This window comes from Serinus canaria, chromosome 3 (genome assembly GCF_022539315.1).
Source record: "Serinus canaria isolate serCan28SL12 chromosome 3, serCan2020, whole genome shotgun sequence".
In the NCBI taxonomy this organism is placed as follows: domain Eukaryota; kingdom Metazoa; phylum Chordata; class Aves; order Passeriformes; family Fringillidae; genus Serinus; species Serinus canaria.
In genome coordinates this window covers 84,168,331-84,188,541 of record NC_066316.1, presented here as the reverse complement: position 1 = coordinate 84,188,541, position 20,211 = coordinate 84,168,331, and the positions used below count along the sequence as shown (strand labels likewise).

Here is a 20,211-nt window from a genome sequence, read left to right as displayed (position 1 = left end):
GAACTTTAAAGCTCCCCTAAAGCTAAATACTAAGATTCAATGACTTCTGTAACCTCAGGAGCCTCAGTGACCCTGTGAAAGCCACATTATGTATGTGATGAAAAGTGTGAGAGAAGCAGGTTCTGTTGGTGTCTGCCCAGTGCCCAGCCTGACAGTGTCCTGCCACTGTTATTGGGTAATCTCTTCCAGTTAAAGGCTGTATTCATTGATCAACCAGTCCATTCAGGTTTTTGTGATGAGTATGGAGAAAGGCACGTTAAGTGCACAGGAAGAAATGCATTTGTCATGTCACTATTTTTTACCAGTTCATCTTCATTTCAGAAATAGATGTTTTGATGGATTCAGGGATCAGCCTGATACTGGTGTAAGAACTATAAACAGATTTATGACGTAATTTTCATAATCAAATTTCACATCAGTACCATCATACATTTTGAAGTCTCTTGGCAAGAGAAGACTAGGAATTCTCTTTTCAGAAGGGGAAGAATGCTGCTATTAGCATTCAGGTTTATAAAGGAAAAGGTCATGAACTCAGGTTGTGTGCATCAGTGCTCAGCACATCAAAATTCTGCACGTTCTGCAGATGTTCTTTGCAGAAAGGCAAATTGATGTCATTAGTATGCTTCTAGTTTGTAAATTTAGACTTTTAAAAACTTTATTTTTTTTACTCTTTATGCTGCAGAACCATATAGTTTGGTTGCTGAAATGAGTTGATAAATTATAGACAGCTTTTTGCCTAATGCATGATATGCAGTGGTTCAATTTATTTTAAACTATCTTCAAACTTAAATTTATTTAAAAATTTAGTACATACCAGTGAACAATAAATTTTTACAGTCATGTGCCATGTCCCTTTTGACCATAACTGCCACATACTTCATTACAAATCAAATTCATGATGATAAAAAAAACTATGGAAAAGGACTTTTACTTCCAATACTGAAGCAACGTCTTTAATGAAAACTTTTTAAGCACTGAATCTTTTCAGACATGTTACTTGTGTTTATTTTTTTTCCCTTACAAGCCACAGAAGAAAGAGGATCAGCAATCAGAAGCTAAAGCAAGTCCAAAAAAGTCATCAGAACCCACTATTGACCTTTTAGGACTTGGTAAGCAATTCATAATTGCTTGGTTTTAAATCAAACATAGAAATGTAATTTTATATTTTAATAGATACTTTTATTTTTTCTGTGATTACTGAAAGAATAATATGAAAACCATAAGATTGCATGCATGAATTTAAAACTATAACAGAAAATGCCATTGGGATGTGGGTGTATCAGTACTTAGGATTTGCTAGGGAGAGTAATGAGATCCTGTGGGAAGGGGAAGTTATCAAAGTGATCTTCAAAGGCCTTGTGGATTGTATTATTTCATTGTTTATGGTACAAGTGTACTTTTTAATGAAAATTCTGAGGTCATCTGAATCATGTATCTGTAAAAGACAATATATCATACATTTCCCATATTAGTTAAAAGAATAGTAAACTGTCAGACTGCAGCTGACTAATACCTTGTAAAACTTAATATAGTGGGCATTTCAGTGTTCTGTACTGACTGCAACTGTCATTCATTTTTATCTAATTCACCTTTTTGTTTTCTGACTGGCAGGTAACTATGGGTTTGTCCTGTAAATAAAGTAGTTGCTAGTAAAATAATTTAATTGACACTGTCTGCCTATACTGTTGTGTATAGGCCATTCTCATAATATATGTCTTTCATTTATCTAGTGTTGCTCTAAACGGTTTTTCCATTTGATTGTATCTTAAAATGTAAATGGAAGACATAAAATATTACACTATTTTTATTTATTTTTGTTTCTGTGTTAGGAAAATCATCTACAAGTTGTGAATGGATATTAAGACTATTCACTTTCTCTCCATGTAATGGTTACTCTTAATTTTCTACACAATTTCTATGTTATATTGGAGGAGGCTAATGAGTCTCTTAAATGCAATTCTAATTCCTTCACTTTGTAGAAGAGTGTTTTGGGGTTTTTTCAAATTTTTTGTTTCAAGGTATGAATAATGTGATAAAACAGTAAATGTTTTCTCTGTTTTAAAATTCACGTCAGTGTTTTTTTCCTTCTGATGTAGAGCTAACAGTAAAGTACCATTTTTGCCTGGGTTATGTGTATGTTGTCCATATCTCATTCCAAGTAATTGCTACTATAGGTGTGCAAATCTTAATTAACACTGCAGAATGAATGTAGAATGAGCCTATTTAAAAAAAAAAAGTAATTTAGACCTGATGGAAAGCTGATTCTCCTTTAATTTCCTTTAGCAGACCAACAACCTAATTAAAACCTAAAATTTAATCAATATGTGGTTTTGAGATTGCTAGGCTTCTGTATTCTGTTTGTCATGATTTGAAAAGTATCTTGGTAACACTGTTTTATGATACAATAATGAACTCAGATTACATTGGCTAACTTGGGATGTAATGTGCAATGAAAATAGTATTATAATTGGTGCTCAACAGCTCTGCTTCTTCAGTGAGATATAAAAAGGGCAAAGTTTATAATATGTATGTTAAAAGCCCATGATTTTAGAGGAGGGAATGCTTAAAGGTCTTTTAAATAACAAATTGAAAAGCAGTGTAATAAGCCAGTAGCACTTGGAATCCACTGAGCTGCAAATGAGATATTTGTTAATGAGAGCAGACCTGCATATTTCATTTGAAGAGTTGCCTTTTAATTAGCACCTGCAATAGAAGACTTCAGATAGTATTAAAAGAGAAGTCACATCAACCCAGTATATCATAGAACCAGTCCAGGTTGGAAGGGGCTTCAAATGACCTTCTAGTCCAAGGAGTCAATGGAAAGGGGAGTGTAGAAATTATCTAACATCCTATCTAGGCACACAGCCTGCAAACCTCCATTGATGGGAACTCTGTCATATGTGGAGTTGTTCTAGTAGTTGATCTCACAGTAAAAAATTTCTTTCTTACATTGACAAACTTGTAGCTGTTGCCCCCTGTCTTCCCCATGTGGCTCTGTGTGTTGTGAAGAGAGAGGCTGTGTCCCCTTCATAGCTGCCCTTTAAGTACTAGCACGCTGGGATGAAGTCTTCCTGAACCTTCCCTTCTCCAGGGAGAAAAGACTGACCTCCTTCAGTCTCCCCTCACAGAGCAGGTCCTGCAGCCCTTTGGCCATCTTCATGCCTCTCCTCTGGACCCTCTCCAGTCCGTGTCTGTCCTGAATTGTGGGAGCCAGAACTGGGAACAGACTCCAGGTTGAAGCCTTGGAAGTGCTGAGTTGAGTGGGATGATCACATCTTTGCCTCAGCAAGTAACACCCCTGTGGATACATCCCAGAATTTCACTCACCTCTTTTGCTGCAGTGATGCACTGCTGATTAAAATGTTTGATATGTCAAATCAAATAATATTAAAATGGATACGATTGCTTAGCTCGTTCTTCTTACTGAGCAGACATTTTTCTAATGAGGATTCATTCTCTTAGGACTTCATTTCTGCAAGTGGAGAATAGTACTAGCTTTTAGTAGGACAGCTCAAAATCACTTGTGATAACAGGTTAAGTAATTTTAATGGATCAGAATTCACGCTAGAATAATTTTTGCTTTCAGAACAGCCCAACTTCTTGGCAAAGTATTTTCTTGAGTAATCCTCACTGCTAGCTTTGAGTATAGTGTTAGTCTCTGGGTCATTGTTCTTTTTGTCTCAGTTGGTTTTGCAGAAGTGACCTCATCAGAAGGTAAACTTCCATAGACAGGAATTATCCTATGAAAATTGTAGCTGAGCAATTTTCTAAAACGAAACTCTCTTTCACTTTGCTTTACAAATTGCAAAATTTTCAAGAAAATATGCCTTAGGGAATTGTACCTTTAAATCTTGTAATAGGAGAAGAGGCATAATATCCTCAGTGACCCTACTGTCACTTTTGTATTTGTTCTGAGCCCTTTTAAATAGATCTGTGTGCTTCCCTAGATTTCCTCATCAGGGGGTTGTTACTGAGATGCTGTTTAGATACTTACTTTTTGATGATGCAACAACATTCATGGGTTTTGGCTTTCTGATTCAGAACAGATTTTTATTCAGAACTCCTCATACAAAAAGGTGGGGAAATACACATGACCAAGCTAAATATTTTTATACTCTCTACAGGCAGCAGTGTTAGTGTCCTTGCTGTGACACCTCAGATTCCTTCCCTCTCTTCCCAAGTAGTGGGAAATAATAACCTGTTTCTGTAGGCCAAGCCTGAAGCTGCTTTTATAGTCATCTTTACAATTATTTGGATCTTACCCATGCTGGAAGAATGCCCTGTTGAAAATGTGGAGATCTAAAATTGACACTAAAATCAATAATACAGGATGTTATAAAATGAATTTTTAATAGGATAATTATAGGAAACAGTCTTTGGTTTGAAAGTCACAGTGTGTAAGCCACAGTTCTTTGGCACTTAAATTATTTGCAGTGCTGTATTTTCATCTTTCTAGTGTTAACCTTGTGCTCTGTGTTCTTTTTTGTTTTTTTTTAACTTTTACAAGGTAGATGTCTTTTATGACAGGTTGATGTAAATGATTTGTTAATATTTTGTTTAAAATGTCATGATAGCAATGTACAAATGTCCATGGAATATTGGAATGTTACACAGGCAGATTGTGATCATTATGTTTGCCAAGGTAGGCCACTTAGAAATTCCTTTGACATAGAGAGGAAAGAAAGGAAAATATAGTGGTCTTAAATTATATTACCTTACAGAATTACCAGAAAGAAGAAGAGTGCATTTTACATATTCTGCATCATTTGCCACGTTTAGATGTGCCCTTCAAAAAAATCAACAATTTCATATTCTGAATTAACCACTGTAGTTACAATAAATAACTAGAAGAAAACAGATTTATTATGATATTTACTGAATTTGATGTGTGGGGCATTCATCTGGCATGGTTGGAGGTAAAATACGATATGCTAAAAGCTGCTCATCTTCTTCTGCATGGGAAATATTCTGTGAAAGAGTTCTCTAAAGTTTTGAGAAGTTTTAATAGTGATATGAAATGCAGCTGAATGTTGCATAACTGAGACATGGTTGGTCTTAAGTCAGAAAGTTGCATTTAAAAAATAGTGAAGATAGATTTGTAAATATATAAATATCATATATGCACATATAGATCACAGACTTCTAGAATAGTTTGGGTTGGAAGGACCTTTAAAGGTCATCTAGTCCAACCCCCCTGCCATAAATAGGGACATCTTCAACTAGATCAGGTTACTCAGAGCCCTGTCCAACCTGGCCTTGAATGTTTGCAGGGAAGGGGCAGCTACCTCCTCTCAGGGCAACCTTTCACGATCCTTATTGGGAAAAATTTCTTTCTTATATCTAGTCTGAATGTATCCTGTTTTAGTTTAGAACCATTACCCCTTGTTGTATTGTTGTCATCTTATTGCAAAAGTTCCATACCTTCTTGGTGATTTCTCATGGGCAGCTCCTTACAGTACTAACTCCTTCTTCACAGCACAGCCAACAAACTCCAACTCTCTTGTTGCACTCTTCTTCTTATTGGACACAGCTGTGGCCTATTAAGAGCAGGCCTGTTCCTCATCTTTGCTGATTAGTGCAGCTGCAACTCCTCAGGTGTGAGGCTACCTTCTGCACTATCTTTATTTTATTATTTTTCTTGCATTCTATCCCTCCACATTGTATCACTCCAGACCCTAGTAAAAAGTCTGTCCCCATCTTTCCTGGAGGTCTTTAGGGTACTGGAAGGCTGCAATAAGGTCTCCCTGGAGTCTTCTCTTATCCAGGCTGAACAGCCCCAACTATCTCAGACTTTCCTTACAGGAGAGATTCCTCTGATCATCCTCATGACCCTTCTCTGGATCTGCTGCGACAGGTCTGTGTCTTTCCTGTGCTGGGGACCCCTGAGCTGGGTGCAGCACTCTAGGTGGGGGTCTCACCAGAGTGGAGAAGAGAAGAAGAATCCCTTCCCTCAACCTGCTGGCCATGCTGCTTTGGATGCAGCCCAGAATACAGTTGAGTTTCTGGGCTGCTGGTGCACATTGCCTGCTCATGTCCAGATTTTCATCCTCCAGGATCCATCGGTCCTGCTCTGCAGGGCTGTTCTCAATCCATTCATCCTCAAGCCTGTATTTATAGCATGGATTGCCCTGACCTGTTGCAGGACTTTGCACTTGGCCTGGTTGAACCTCATGAGGTTTGCATGGCCCCAGTTCTTGAGCTTGTAAATATGTTAACATTTATAGTATTGCTGCAATGTTCAGATTATGCTTAGGTAAGCAATATATCTACCCAAGAGGAAAACATTTACAACCACTTGAGGCATTACTAGCTTTCTGGCTTTCCACATTTTATTTTCAGAAGTATTATATAGAAATTGTCTCCCTGAGAATGCTGTTTCCTTTCTGCAAAGGTTTTAGCAGTAAATAAAATTTTACTAATGTATTAAATAATTCTGCAATAATTTTAGCCAGACAGGCCTTATTTGAATCTTTGCCCCAGATTTTCGTTGGAACTATTGACCTATTTCTCTCAGTTCTGCCTTTCTAGTAATTTGGTGTAAAAAATAATCATATGCATATTCTCTTTATTGAAAGTCTTGCTATGGCTGTCATAAATGATTGTATATATAAAAATATGTGGCTGCTTAATAACAAAGTTATTGTTAACAATTGGTCCATAAAAATGAGTTTCAGAAATCTAGAGTTTAAGACCAGATCTGCTTTTTTGCTGCTTCCTCTCCTTCTGTCCCTTTGAAGCCCTTCTGCTGGTCTTTCTCACTATTGGTGCAGATAAATATACCAAGAATTGATGATGTATGTGAAAGTATGATGCATATGAATAACAGAAGGCAGCACTGAATTGGAAATTATCATGTCAGGGATTAATAAAATCTATACAGAAAAAGAGCTGTAAAGGTAAACTTCACTGGCACCCTTCACTATATTATTGAGTACATCCTGGTAAACAGTTCCTGTTTCTGCTATCAAACTGAAACAAGATTGGCTAATCTGAAGTCAGAAGCATCATCTGCTGTTGCAGTGTGGCAGACAGCAGTCATATATTGTGTGTAATATTGACATAAACTGTAAGAAGAGAAGTTTTGGAACCACACCTAAGAGCAAGGGTGAAGAACAACATCTATAGACTCTTCACATTCCCTTCTCTGACTGAGCATGGAAGCCCTGCTTTGCATCTACTCTCATTGCAGTGGTTTTTGCTACATGGAACATTTCATTCCTAGCTATGGATGTGTTTTCCAGAAAAGTGATGGAAGTACTGTTTCTCAAAAGCTAATTGCTTCAAAGTTATCCTGTGATGGCTGAAGCTATAATTTTTTCAAAATACTCAGACAGGCCCATGTAACTTAATCTGATGTTTACCTGTTCCCTGGAAAGGCTGCAGCTGTGTTTCCTTCTGTCATACACACACCACCTCTTCTATTCGGGCTTTAATGGTAGGTGGCACAAGTTGAATGAATAGTGATATACTTAGAATAAATTAAAACTGTGGACTCTGCTGAAGTATCTTTTTTATATTACAGAAATGTTTTAAAATGAGAAGGGAAAGGAGGAGATGCATCCTAATCCATGACCTAGTGTGTTGAAGTTGAAACTATCCATAATCTCTGTATAATAATGTGAATTACTATGTTGAAAATCAAGACTGTATGTGCCTGCATGCAAATAGATTTAAATGGAAACACTAATATTGCTACAAGTAATAAACTGGCGTGAATACACTGTTAGGTTTTCTTCTATATTCTGAAACTTATTTCTTTCAGTAGGGAAGGGGGAAGGGTTTTGGAGTCTCTTTTCAATAGATATAAATATTCCAACTATTACCTTTTGAGAAATCAGTAAAACAGGATCATCTATTAATACTATTCATACAGGCTTAAAACTGTGTTGTAAACAGTAATTCAAAATGTCTGGTTTCTGCATCAGTGGAGACAGGGAGGTATTTATTCAGTAAGAGATAAAAGGCATGTGCTTTGCCAAACAGCATTCTTACAGAACAAATTTAGCAAAAATCTTAGGTTTTGTAATATTAATTTATAAGCAGCATATTAAATACTTGAAAACTACTATATTTTTGCAAATGAGTTCTGTCATGACTGTTCTAAATATGTGAAGTGCTTGTTTCAGTAAATGATTGCATTTTAATTTTCAGTCTTCTATGTTAAACACCTTTACATTCAGGAAATCTAAACTGCTTTGGAATGTGACAAGAAAGATTCTTTTTTTTTTTTTTTTTTAAATACATGACTGAGAAAATGAGAACATTAAATTATTAATTCCTGACAGTCGTTTTGCTTGAAAATTATGCACAGTTCATTCCTAAATTTATCTGAAACAGTGAACCTTTGGGGAGTTGTTTTTGGAACTGCCAGTCTGCAGAATGACCTCAAAAGAAGCTTATGCTTAAATGACCAGTAAAGTTATTTGCACACATCTCAAAGCACTAATGTGCATCGAATGGTGCAGCAGATTATACATATGGTCATTTTGCTGTCCACTGGCTTCCATTTATCAGAAATAAGGGAAGGAGGCAACATTTGCATTAAGGTGTAAGTGACTCTATCTCATAATCATGGCTGAGTTTGTAGCTTTGCTTTTCAGAATCAGTGCAACAGCAGTCTCCCCAGCAAAGTCAAATCACAGAAGAGTAACAAAACTGAGGTGGCTACTTCACATTCCTCAAGCTGCTCACTTTTTGCTCAGTAGAGAAAATCTACTAGTGTTAACTCATTCCCATGGCCATTTTGCCTTCATGGAAGGCAGACAGAAATGAGAAGGCATCTGCCATGGTTTGACCCCAGCTGGCAACTAAGCCCCACACAGCCACTTGTTCACTCCCCTCAAGGGATGGGGAAGAGAATCCAGAGGGTAAAAGTGAGAATACTTGTTGGTTGAGATAAAAATAGTTTAACAGGTAAAGCAAAAGCTGTGCATGTAAACAAAGCAAAACTAGGAATTCATCCACCACTTTCCATGGGCAGGCAGTTGTTCAGACATCCCTAGCAAACTGGGGCTCCATCACATGTAACAGTGACTTGGGAAGACAAATGCCATCACTCCAAAGGTCTTCCTCCTCCTCCTCCTTCTTCTTCCCACTGCTTTATATACTGAGCATGACATCATGTGTTGGTATGGAATATCCCTTCGGTGGCTGGTGTCATTGTCCTGGCTGTGTCCCCTCACAACTCCTTGTGTACCCCCAGCCTCCTCACTGATGGGGTGGGGTAGGGTCAGAAAAGTCTTTGACGCTGTGCAAGCACTGCTTGGCAATAATGAAAACCTCCCTGTGTTACCAAGTATTTCCTGCACAAATCCAAATAAAAGCCCCATACTGGCTACTGAGAGAAACATTAACTCTATCCCAGCCAAAACCAGCACAGCATCTGTGGGTAATCATCTTCTGAGTGGATTGTTTCAGAATGCAGTCTTACGACGTTAGTGGCAGTGTACCGTTTTCAGTATACTGTACTTTAGGGTTTTTGGAATACTGACCCTCCTGTGATGTGTAAACATCTGTGTCAGTTATGGCAGTGTTTCTTTTGCAGAGAAAGTTTTGACTTTATTCAGCTAGTTTGTTCTACTAGAGAAGTCTAACTTCTGCACTGAGACTGGTTAATTTTAGACTTAACTTCTTCTATTGCTTGTATAAGCTTTCTTAACCTTCCTGTTAGGACTATTCAGTCATTATAAAGTTCAGCAGAATCCAGAGTCACCTTTGTATTTGTCAAGCTCTGTGTTATAGAAACCCACTAGTTACATGCTTAGATATAAATTTATTAGCCAATTCTTATGCCTTTTTCTTGAGCAGCTTGAAAACAAAAGAGGGTGGTTGCTCTGTTCCTTAAAAACACTTTTGTGATATTTTTGTCTCTGTATCTTTTAAAGTACTTTTTTACAAATTCTCTTTAAAGCATAATTCTTTTTTTGTCATGCATGCATCCACTTTCACCTAGATCAGTAAATGTGTTCATTTGTTAAAGTGGCTTACAGACACCACGGCTCAGAGTGAGAGCTGTAGGTTCTTACGGATTATTAGCTCAGTGTGCCTGGCAGGTGTGCTCGTATGGAGCTTTAGAATAAAGTCTGTGCAAAGTACTTTTAAAAAAGGGGAAGAGTGGACCTTTTCCCTAGTCCAAAGTTTATTTATATACTCTTGAGAAAATTAGCATATCAAGAATAACTTCATGGATTCTAAAATGCAAATTTTAATTCCGGAGCACAGATGAGTGTATTTTGTCTGATACATGGCTACCAAATTTGGACCTTCTCAGTAAGACATCTATTTAAATTCTAACTACAAATGTTGGTGTGCAGAGACTCCTGAAAAATAACTAGTGTGTACTGCTATGTTGGTGTGGTTGTCCTTAGGGAAGTTTTAAGTAGGTTTTTTGTCATTGGTTGTTTTTTGTTTGTTTTTTTCCTGAAGGACAGTAATGTGCCATCTTCTTTGGGAAAGATGTCTTTACAAAATCTGAACAATATCGCAGTCTGAAAAATATCTCAGAAATTGAGCACATGGGGGCAGGGTAGGAGGGAATAGACAGCTTTAATTATTCTCATGATGTTAAGATATTCCTAATTTTCACTTTAAAAGTGATTCTGTTGCTTTTTTAGATGGTCCAGCTGAAGCATCTGTTACAAATGGAGGCACTGCTGCTGTCACAGCACTGAATGATGACCTGGATATCTTTGGCCCCATGATCTCTAATCCTTTACCAGCAGCTGCAGTACCTCCTGCTCAGGTAAAATTTATAAAGTGTATTTAGTTATATGCATGTGTAAATATGTGCATGCACATGTGTACTTTCCTTTAGGAAATTGTTCATTCACAGAAGGAGCACACACTTCTCAACACATCCTAAGCACCTCATGACTAGAGATAGTTAAACTGTAACATCAATGTTTTTCTCACCTCTTCAAGCTTCTGGACTGCTTTGATATAGAAGTAAATGGTGTGGTCTTTCCTTCTGGTTATTCAGCTGAATTGGATTCTGTCTTAACCCTAGTGATGGTAGTAATGTTTTCTTTTCATTTATATTCTTTGGTCTTGCTCTTTTTTTAATAGGTATTGCAGAATATAACTTCATGTTCTCAGGTTATTGGGCATCAAGTCATCCTTCTTAAGATCTCTTATTGCTTTGTGATGCTGATATTTAGGAAAGGCTGCAGCAGATACTTCTCTCTTAGGCCTGCTCAGAATTTGGGGTCTGGAGTTTCATACTGAAAATCAAGAACAGATATCAAGAAAAAATATATTGCTACCTGGGCTTATCTGTCTTTTGTATCATCTTGGAACTTGTACTTGAGAGTAACATAGCTCTTGCACTTGGCCTGCTCCTTCTTATAGCCATGATAGTTTGGGAGCAAACCATCACCATGCCTGTTGTAGCCTGGAAAGGCAGCTTTGGTACACACAAAGAAACTGCTTGAAGCTGCAGCTCTCCTAAAGTAGCCATACAACTCAAAGAGCAGGGTGTTCGTGCTGCACATATGCAGATTTCCTTAACCCAGAGTGGCTTCTGAGAGGGAGGTTTTGGAGTAGTGCTGGGCTAGCTTCCCCATCTGGGGCATTTTGTTAAGGTCATTTAGAAGCTTATTTTTGTGTAAGGCTTTCTGTCTCACTCTGCTGAACCAGAAAGAATTGTGTGTATTCTTGAATTGATGATTTTGGGACATGTGATCTCTACTCTCTTCATCCTTTAGTTGTCATAGTATCCACAAGCTTTCCACCATGTGTTAAGCGACCCTTAAACAGTGAGGGAAATAATGTGTATGTTTACATTTAGATTTGGATGTGTTAGCTAAAATTGCAAAGGAGATTTTTATGTAGATTTTCTTATCCCTTGTGGAATTCTCTGGTCAAAGTACCAGGAACAGCAATATTTAAGTGGTTTTTGTCTGCTATTCTAATGTTTTATGTCAAAATTAATCCCTGTAGAGCTAGATGTGAAAAGCAGTAACTCCTTTCTAGCTTCCCTTAGTTTTTAATTTGTTACATTTGGGTGTAGATTAAGTAAATTCAAATCTAGAATCGTGAGGTTTTCACTTGGTCTCAAAATAAATGGGACAATGGTAGTGTTGTACATAATGGATAGCACTGAATTCTGGTTTTCCCCCTTTCCAGCCCTTCTGAAGCTGGAAGTGATAACTGCTGTATGTAGTTACTGTGTGCCCAGGAAAAAAGAGCAACCTGAGAAAGAAGAGAAAACGCTTCTTTTGTTTCTATTCCTTGGACATGTGATGTGACCTGCTGGTTAAAGAATTATTTAGCTGAAGATTGCAGGAAATCCAAAAGAAGGCTAAATATTTAAGAGTGAAAAAAAGCAATGTGAAGGGTGATACCCTACGTGATGATGACTAGTGATGAGTTCAATAATGGAGTAGCTGCTAAAGCATACTGAATTATATGTATATATAACATTTTAAATGTATTTCTGTGATAAAGATTTGGTCACTGGACCTTTTGTGAGAGGAATATTTTGACATGTTGTTCATCTTTGTGCTAGTTTCTAGACTAAGTATGGTATTTATCAAATTGATTAAAAAGTGGTAGAAAATACAATACTATTCTCAATATCTGGTGAGTATCACCTTGTTTATATACTAGAAAGCATGAATATATTTACTTGCTGTAAACAAACCTGCCCAGATTTATAGTGACATTTTTCTTTCCTCTGAATGCTGTAATCAGGAGGAACAGACAGAACTTTCAGCATGCATTTTTTTTTATTAAGCACACAATCTTTATGGTGTATTACAAGATTTAATTCTTGGTTATCTTCCATTTTTAATCAGTATCTCAAAGAAAATATAATGTAATCAGATAATCTACAGATAAGAGACAAGAACACAGGTGGGTAGCAGAAGACAGGTTTCTGATGGTGATTACATGGGTTGCTTGCTAAAGTGGGGCAAAGAGAATATTATTATTGTCCTGGTTCTTTATTATCCTGAATATTATTATTATTATCCTGGTTTTCTTTAGGATTATCAAGACCTTGCATGGCTTCTGTTTCAGGATGGTGATGTCTAGCCTGGGAACTGAGACTGGGGAGAAGTTGTCTCTCATTTGGCAGTGCTATAAGTATTTTGTAAGATCTTTCACTTTGCAACATGGAAAAAAGTTGTATGGGATTCAGAGAAGAATTAGGAGAATACAGGGTGCCTTATTATGAGAGGGTTTAAGGACTTGGTCTATTTAAATTTCTTGAAGTAAATAAGAGGTGTGATTATAATGTGAAATTATTTTGTGTGAGGCTGTAATTGGTGAAGTGGGCATGAACTCAGATCAGCAGTTGAGTAATCCTAACATTCAGTTCCTGTGGTTGAAATTGGAAAATTTAGAGTAGAAGTCCATGGCCAATCCCTAACTTGAACTGGTTTGAATATCTATTAATAGAACGTATTGAAATTTTTAAAAATTAAGTAGAAGAAGGGTTTCAAATGTGGAATAGTGTGGCTTGCTTTCTTGCTGAGATATTTACCATTATGGTCTGCATTGTAGGTGTGTCTGAGGTGCCATAGTGGGATTTGAGAACTTTTCTTCTGAAAAATAAGGGAATTTTTTGGTGCTCCTCAAACTGATCTGTATGACCCTTGAGTTTTCACAAGATTGCTTTCCTTCTCCATTTTAACCTGAAAGGCAGCATTTAATGCTAAATGCACTCTGTTTTATGGCACTGTGGAGCACAGAAATGTCTGTTTGAATGTTTTATTGTGAGACTGAAACATCATGATGTCTGCAAAACTTAGGATTTATGTCCATTGTCATAGCCAAGACATGTTTTTCAAGTGAAAACAAAAGCATTTGTTTCTCCTTTTTCAAATGTGACTAGAGCATTGATGATCATGAGTACTTTGACTCTGCTTTCAGATATGTGTCTTTATCAGAGTTTTCAAAAATATTTAAAATGTTTCTTCCCACCATTCTGTATAGCTCTATGCTATTATGCAAACTGTTGAGTTTGTAAAGGACTGGTAAAGAACAATATGTGACAGAGTAATTTGGTTTTTTATAGAATTTTGCCTATTAGCAAACTCAGGGGGGGTTTAAGAAGAGTTACCTTAAGCAGCTCCTACAGTAGAACTAGATAAAAGGCATGTGCATTATTCATGGGCACAGAAAGGAAAGAACATTTCATATGTTTGATGATGGTTTTTTCATGTGAAGTGGGCATAGCTAAATTATAGGTATTAGAATAGGGCTTGTTGCCAAGTATTATATAGGAACTGAGCAAAGGTCTATCATTTTTACCTCTACTTAATACAATTTCCTAAATTGTTTTAGCCACACGCTAATTTCAAATTTGGTATGGTATTTCTTCCAGCAAAAGTGTGATCTTCATTCTTCAGTGAAATTTGTAGGGAGGAAGAGAGGGGAAGAATTGTGAGGTATTAAGTTTAGAAGTATTAATTCAGTGAAATATTTAATATATATCTTGCTCTAAGGATACTAAAATCTAGTCAACTTAAACTTTCTTGGATTTTTTTTGTCTGTGTCTGGTTTGAATTGTACTGTATTGGGAGCTGAGAATCAGTTCAATGGCAACAAAAGTGTATTTTCATAGAGATGGTGTGTGTTTTTCATGATTCTTATCTGAAAAACTTTGGTGGTGTATTTTAAATAAAGACATATTCATAAATACTCATTTTTCCCCTGAGGCCAGGTGTGTGTATCTACAGGGTTGCCATAGATTGGCAAACAAGTCTCAACTTATTAATGAATTATAGTGATGTTAATGTGTCAAAGTTCTCAGATTTTATGTAAAAATGTATTTTTTCAGAAATTTGCTTTATCATGAATGTTATTTAAGCAGGGCAAGACTGGAGAGCTGTGTAGTCCTATTCCAATACAATCAGCTGAAATGCTTGTAGCTTGTGCTTATGTTTGCTTTACCCCTATCTATATTTTCAGGTATCTGAAAGCAAAAGTTTAATTCCTTCAAATGGAGTTAGAGCAATTCCAAACATGACTGCAGGCTGGGCAATAAGTTGAGAGCAGGCCTGCACAGAGGGACTTGGGGGGGCTGGTGGGTGCAGATCTGAGTATGAGCTGGCAGTGTGCACTTTCAGCTTGGAAACCCAGCAGTATCCTGGGCTGCATCAGAAGTGTGACCAGCAGGTCAAGGGAGGTGATTCCCCAGCTCTGCTACACTCTCATGAGAGCCCTGCCTGCACTCTGGGGTTCCCAACATAGGAAGGACATGGACCTGTTGGAGCAGAGTGGGGCCACAAAGATGCTCAGAGGGATAGAGCACTGGTCCTGTGAAGTGAGGCCAAGACCATTGGGGTTGTTCAGCCTGGAGAAGAGAGAAGGCTCTGGAGACACCTTATCGTGACCTTTCAGTATTTGAAGGTGGAGTACAGGAAAGATGGGGAGGGACTCTTTTTTAGGGAGTCTAGTGACAGGACAAGGGAAAATGGCTTCCAAGTGAATAAGGGTAGGTTTAGATTAAATATTAGGAATAAGTTCTTCACTGTTAGGGTGGTGAGACTCTGAAACAGGTTGCCCAGAGAAGTTGTGTATGCCCCAGTCCTTGGCAGCGTTCAAGGCCAGATTGGACAGGACTCTGAGTAACCTGATCTGGTGAAAGGTGACCTGCCCATGTCAAGGGGTTGGAACTTGATGATTTTTAAGATCCCTTCCAACCCAAACCATTTATGAATCCATGATTATACTCTCTTTGGTACTTTAAATGCCTTAGGTGGAGCATAGTGAAAGAGCAGACATCATACTCCAGAACCAGAAAGAGTCAGCTGAACAGAGTCTAGAGGAACAAAAATTTATTTTAAGTTCTAGAGAAGGGAAATCTGAAGAAGGAGTTGGAAATGGGACTGCAGGGAAGATAAATATTTTCAGGCTTAGACAAGGATGATTGCAGAGGAAATGTAATGCTTGTTGTGAGTACTGGACATGCAGCAAAAAATAAAGTTGAATTTTTAATCTTATTGTAAGGTTAATTATATTCTTGGATGTGATTAGAGAAAGTGATAGAAATCTTAATCTTTTTCAGATATTGCTGATAATTCCTAAAAGCAAGAGAACAGATTTAGTGTTTTTCTTTGTGAACTGAATATAGTTGAGTGCTCATTTCCTCATTAGTTATTAACAGGAAATAACAGTTGATTATTTTTAATGGAACTGGGTAGATGTCTAAAAACAAAATATGCAAAATCAAAACAGGAAGAATTGAAATAAACATCAATCTACATCCATCTACAGTGCAAAGATAAAAAGGGTAAGAATTGTATATAGAATTTAAGACCTTAATAATGTACTTAGTACCTTGCTTACATGAGAATAATTGTGTGTTAGGCTGTATTTTCCCTATGCAAATATCTCTCAGCAGGGAGAAATTGAAAATGTTGTGTGGGACTATTATTTATCACCATACAAATGGAAGACCTGGCTTTTCTACAGGCCATCCTGCTTTTCTAGATATCTCCCAGAGACATGCAGATAGCAGGAAAGTGCACATGTGGGTTTTTTCTCACCTGCAGTCCTTCTCTCAACTCCATGTGTCCCACTGTCCCACTTCCCTCTTTCATTTCCTCTCTTGCCACCTCTCCTTCAGTTTGTAGGAAAAATTCTGTTGCACTGATACCATGAAACTGCTTACCAGTATGATCCTTAAGCACCTGATAAGCATTTAGGTTTAGCTTAATGACTCTGTAAGAGCACTGTGTGTAGGAAAATGATTATATGAATTCCAGGTGTGTTTTTATAGAGGTCTTGGGTAGCATGACAATGTTAGAGACACAAAAATCATGTCAATGTTGGTTGTTTTTTACCTTGAATGCCACCTGCTGTTTTCTTGCCATGTATTTTGCATTACCTTCCATTTATTCAGCTGATGAACACTTCAGGGAGTGCTAGTCCAGTGCTTTGACTCCTTTGAGGATCTTCCAAAACCAAACCAAATGAAGAGACATTAAATGAACATTTAATCTTAGGTTGTAAACATAACATGATCAGATCTCCAGGCTTCCAGCTCTTCCTTCTAGAGAAAAGCAAATCCTTTCCTTGCTGCCTGCAGGCAGCAGACGGGAAGCTCCCTCTGTTCACCCATTTGCAGTGCTCCTGTGTGCTCCTCCCTGCAGCCTGCTGGGCACGGCTGTGGCACAGGGGCTGTCCTAGGCAGGCTCCACAGGAGATCATGTCAGCAGGGAACAATTCAATAATGGGCCTTCCTGGGTGTATGCACAGGAAGACAATGCTGCTTTTTAGGACGGGCTTTTACCTGAATGTGTTGCTAAATCTGATTCTGGTATTTTTAAAGACTGGTTATGTCACACTGATAAAAAATTGTCTCAAATAGGGCTTCTTACTACCCACTAAAATAAAAATTGATTTGCTTTGCAATTATAAATTATTGTGAGAAGGAAGAAGTTTTTTTAGTATGTACAGAAAAAAACGGAAAATTTAATTGTTCACTGGCCAGAGAGGTTTCATAGGTATGTTTCTGTTGCTTTCCCTCTGTAGTGCTGTCAGCCCACTCTTGGTTGCCCACTAAGTCCTATTGACTTTGGCCCACATTGGCCGTAGTATAAATGCGGGTTTTTTCACTTTCCAGAAAGTTCCCATTTTTTGGGGCTTTTTTTCGCTTCCCTTTCTACAGCAGTTTTGGAAATTTTTCACCATCATCTGTATGAATCTGCAGTCCTTTCTCTTGCTGGTTTCTTGCAAATTAATTTAGCTGGTAACAGAATTGTTCTGTGTTGTTGTTGGTTTTTTTTTTCCCTATATATTCCACTATCTTATGCTAGAGGTTTTAGCACTTCAGAAGTCATACACTTAATATGCTTTTTGAAGCTGCATATTTGTGTTGTGGTATTTGTAACAAATCCAGTGTGACCATAGTGGACTTTTTCTGGGCTTAGTCAGTAGCACACCAGCAAAAGCAGCAGATCGGAGATAGTTGCTTTAAGGAAGATTATAGGGGTGTTCCATATCTGTGTATTTTCTGGTGTCCTTTGTCTGCTAAACTTGGGTATGGGATCTCAATAAACAGACCTGGTTATATGTTGAGTTCATTGACAGTGGTATTCCAAGGAAGATTTTCCTTTTGTATGGAGAAGAGTTGACAGTCATGCAAGCTGTGGGTGCAGTAGGTATATGCTAAACAGCTGGAGATGACTTAGCTTGACTAAATAGGGCAATAGTTTAAGTATGATTTGCAGTCCTGGCTCTTTTTCATTGTGCATGCAGTTGATTTGCATTAGAAGTTCCCAGTGGTAACAGGATGAGTTGTGTATTTTAAGGAATATAACAATAACCTATGTATTGCCTGGTTCCCCGAGAAAGCCCCCACATGGAACTGTATGAGTATGAACGGCAACATAACAGCACTGAGAGACTGGATGTAATTTGCTTATAAAACATTCTACTGCAAGAGCAGTGCAAAGCCTACCAGCCTGCCTGTGTTTTAGTTTTTCATTTCTAGATTGCAGTAAGTTTTAGTAATTATGCTTTCTCAATAAGTGAAACGTGCTTACAGAACTCTAAGCCAATTATAAACAATGTTTTTTAGAAATTTTATTACTTGAAGTAGATAACCAAAATTTTGCCTTTTCTCCAAAGATACATTTCAAAGCACTTAATCTTTTGTTTTAGATCTTCTCTAATCTATTCTGCCTATGAGAGGATTAATGAGATGTGAATTTTAATCTCCTTATTGATTTCCTAATTATTTTTCATAATCTAACTCCAGCTCTTGATTTATGCTTCTCACTGATGAAAAATGTAGAAGCAACAGGAATGAATAATCTGTATGTGTACGCCCTGAAGCTGGTTGAAGATTTAGTTTTCTTTGTTTTGTAACCTCCATCTGGTCTGAAGGTCTTTCCGTATTGCCTGTACAGCTTTTTTCCGTCTTTAGTCATACCACATATTTTTTAATTCCCATTCACTTAAATTTAGTTTCTGTAAATTAATGAGGTTTTATTAAGTTGAGGGGCAAGGGTGTACAGCAAATATTTAACATCATCTTTTGCTGGTTTCTTTCAGTATTCTGTCTTGTCTTTTATTTCCCAGAGCACTTCCACTAAACCAGCAGTTGCCACCTTGTCTGGAGCAGCCGGGGATCTTGATCTATTTACTGAGCAAACAACAAAATCCGAAGAGTCAGCGAAGAAACAACTCTCCAAAGACTCCATTTTATCACTGTATGGCACAGGAACAATGCAGCAGCAAAATGCTCCTGGTAAATAATGTTGCAGAGCTTTCTGTGCAGTCCTATTTTAATATTTATCTAGAAAAGTTACCTCATACAAGTATAAAGCTATGGTTGGATACCTGCTAACTATGTTCAAATGAAGGTTTCTATTTTCAGCTTTTATAAAACTGGGAAAAATTACTGAAATGTAATATGGATGCTAAAGAAAAACATGTGATTTTTATTTATTTATAGTTGTTCAAGTTATCAAGTGTACAATTTACTGAAAGATTTGTGAAGTCAGACTCTGTCACGCAATTAATCAGTGAGGGTCTGAGTCTCCAGTGTGCAGGCAGCAGTCTGTCAGGATCCCTGCAGAACTGCCAGAGCTTTGGTTTAGCTGTGTTTGTGTGAACACAAAGACCTCCAATACAGCAACTGAAAGATTCTGGTTCACCACAGGGATGCCAGACTTTCTTGGCAATTTAACTTGTGGTGAGCCCCTTTCCTTAGAGAGTTTTAAAGTAATTTTTTGCTTTTACCAGAAGCTAAATTGCCAACACTGACATACAGATGGACAGAGTTATCCTTACAATTATTTTGGTGCACTTCTGACTTGTGGGATGGGGGTGGAAAATCATGAGACACTTCTGCTGAAATCTTCCCTTCTCTGGTACAGGTATGTTCATGGGCTCATCTTCTATGCCGTTTACCACGCAGCCATCAACTCACTTTCAAGGCTTTCCAGCCATGGGAGTTCCTGTGCCAGCAGCAACTGGGATGATGGGAAACATGATGGGACAATCAGTGCCAGTCATGGGACAAAGCACAGGTGTGATGGTAGGAGTGGGAGTGCCCAATGGATTTACTGGTGCTGCACCAACTGGTGTGATGGGACTTCCTCAAACTGTCGTTGGACCTCAAGGTGGAATGGTGGGACAGATGGTCACACCACCACAAAATAAGTATGGATTGCAACAAAACCAACAAGCTCAATGGAACCTCTCTCAGGTAAAGACTGGCAATTCCCAGACAAGAGTGCTTTAGGGAGAATGATG

At 37.8% G+C, this 20,211-nt stretch overlaps 1 protein-coding gene across 6 annotated transcripts in view; it reads left to right on the top strand.

Annotated features, from left to right (window-relative positions):
* The window catches only part of SMAP1 (small ArfGAP 1), a 91,202-nt gene that overhangs the window by 67,749 nt on the left and 3,242 nt on the right, over positions 1 to 20,211 (top strand). For 3 of the 6 annotated variants that reach the window (XM_050972187.1, XM_050972192.1, XM_050972189.1), the window contains 4 exons: positions 1,031 to 1,109; positions 10,614 to 10,741; positions 19,033 to 19,201; positions 19,833 to 20,164. In XM_050972187.1, coding sequence (XP_050828144.1) covers positions 1,031 to 1,109; positions 10,614 to 10,741; positions 19,033 to 19,201; positions 19,833 to 20,164 — 708 coding nt within the window. Of the gene's footprint in view, positions 1 to 1,024; positions 1,110 to 10,613; positions 10,742 to 19,032; positions 19,202 to 19,832; positions 20,165 to 20,211 lie in introns of all 6 variants that reach the window. The other 3 variants (XM_050972190.1, XM_030236215.2, XM_050972188.1) reach the window with 1 other exon arrangement.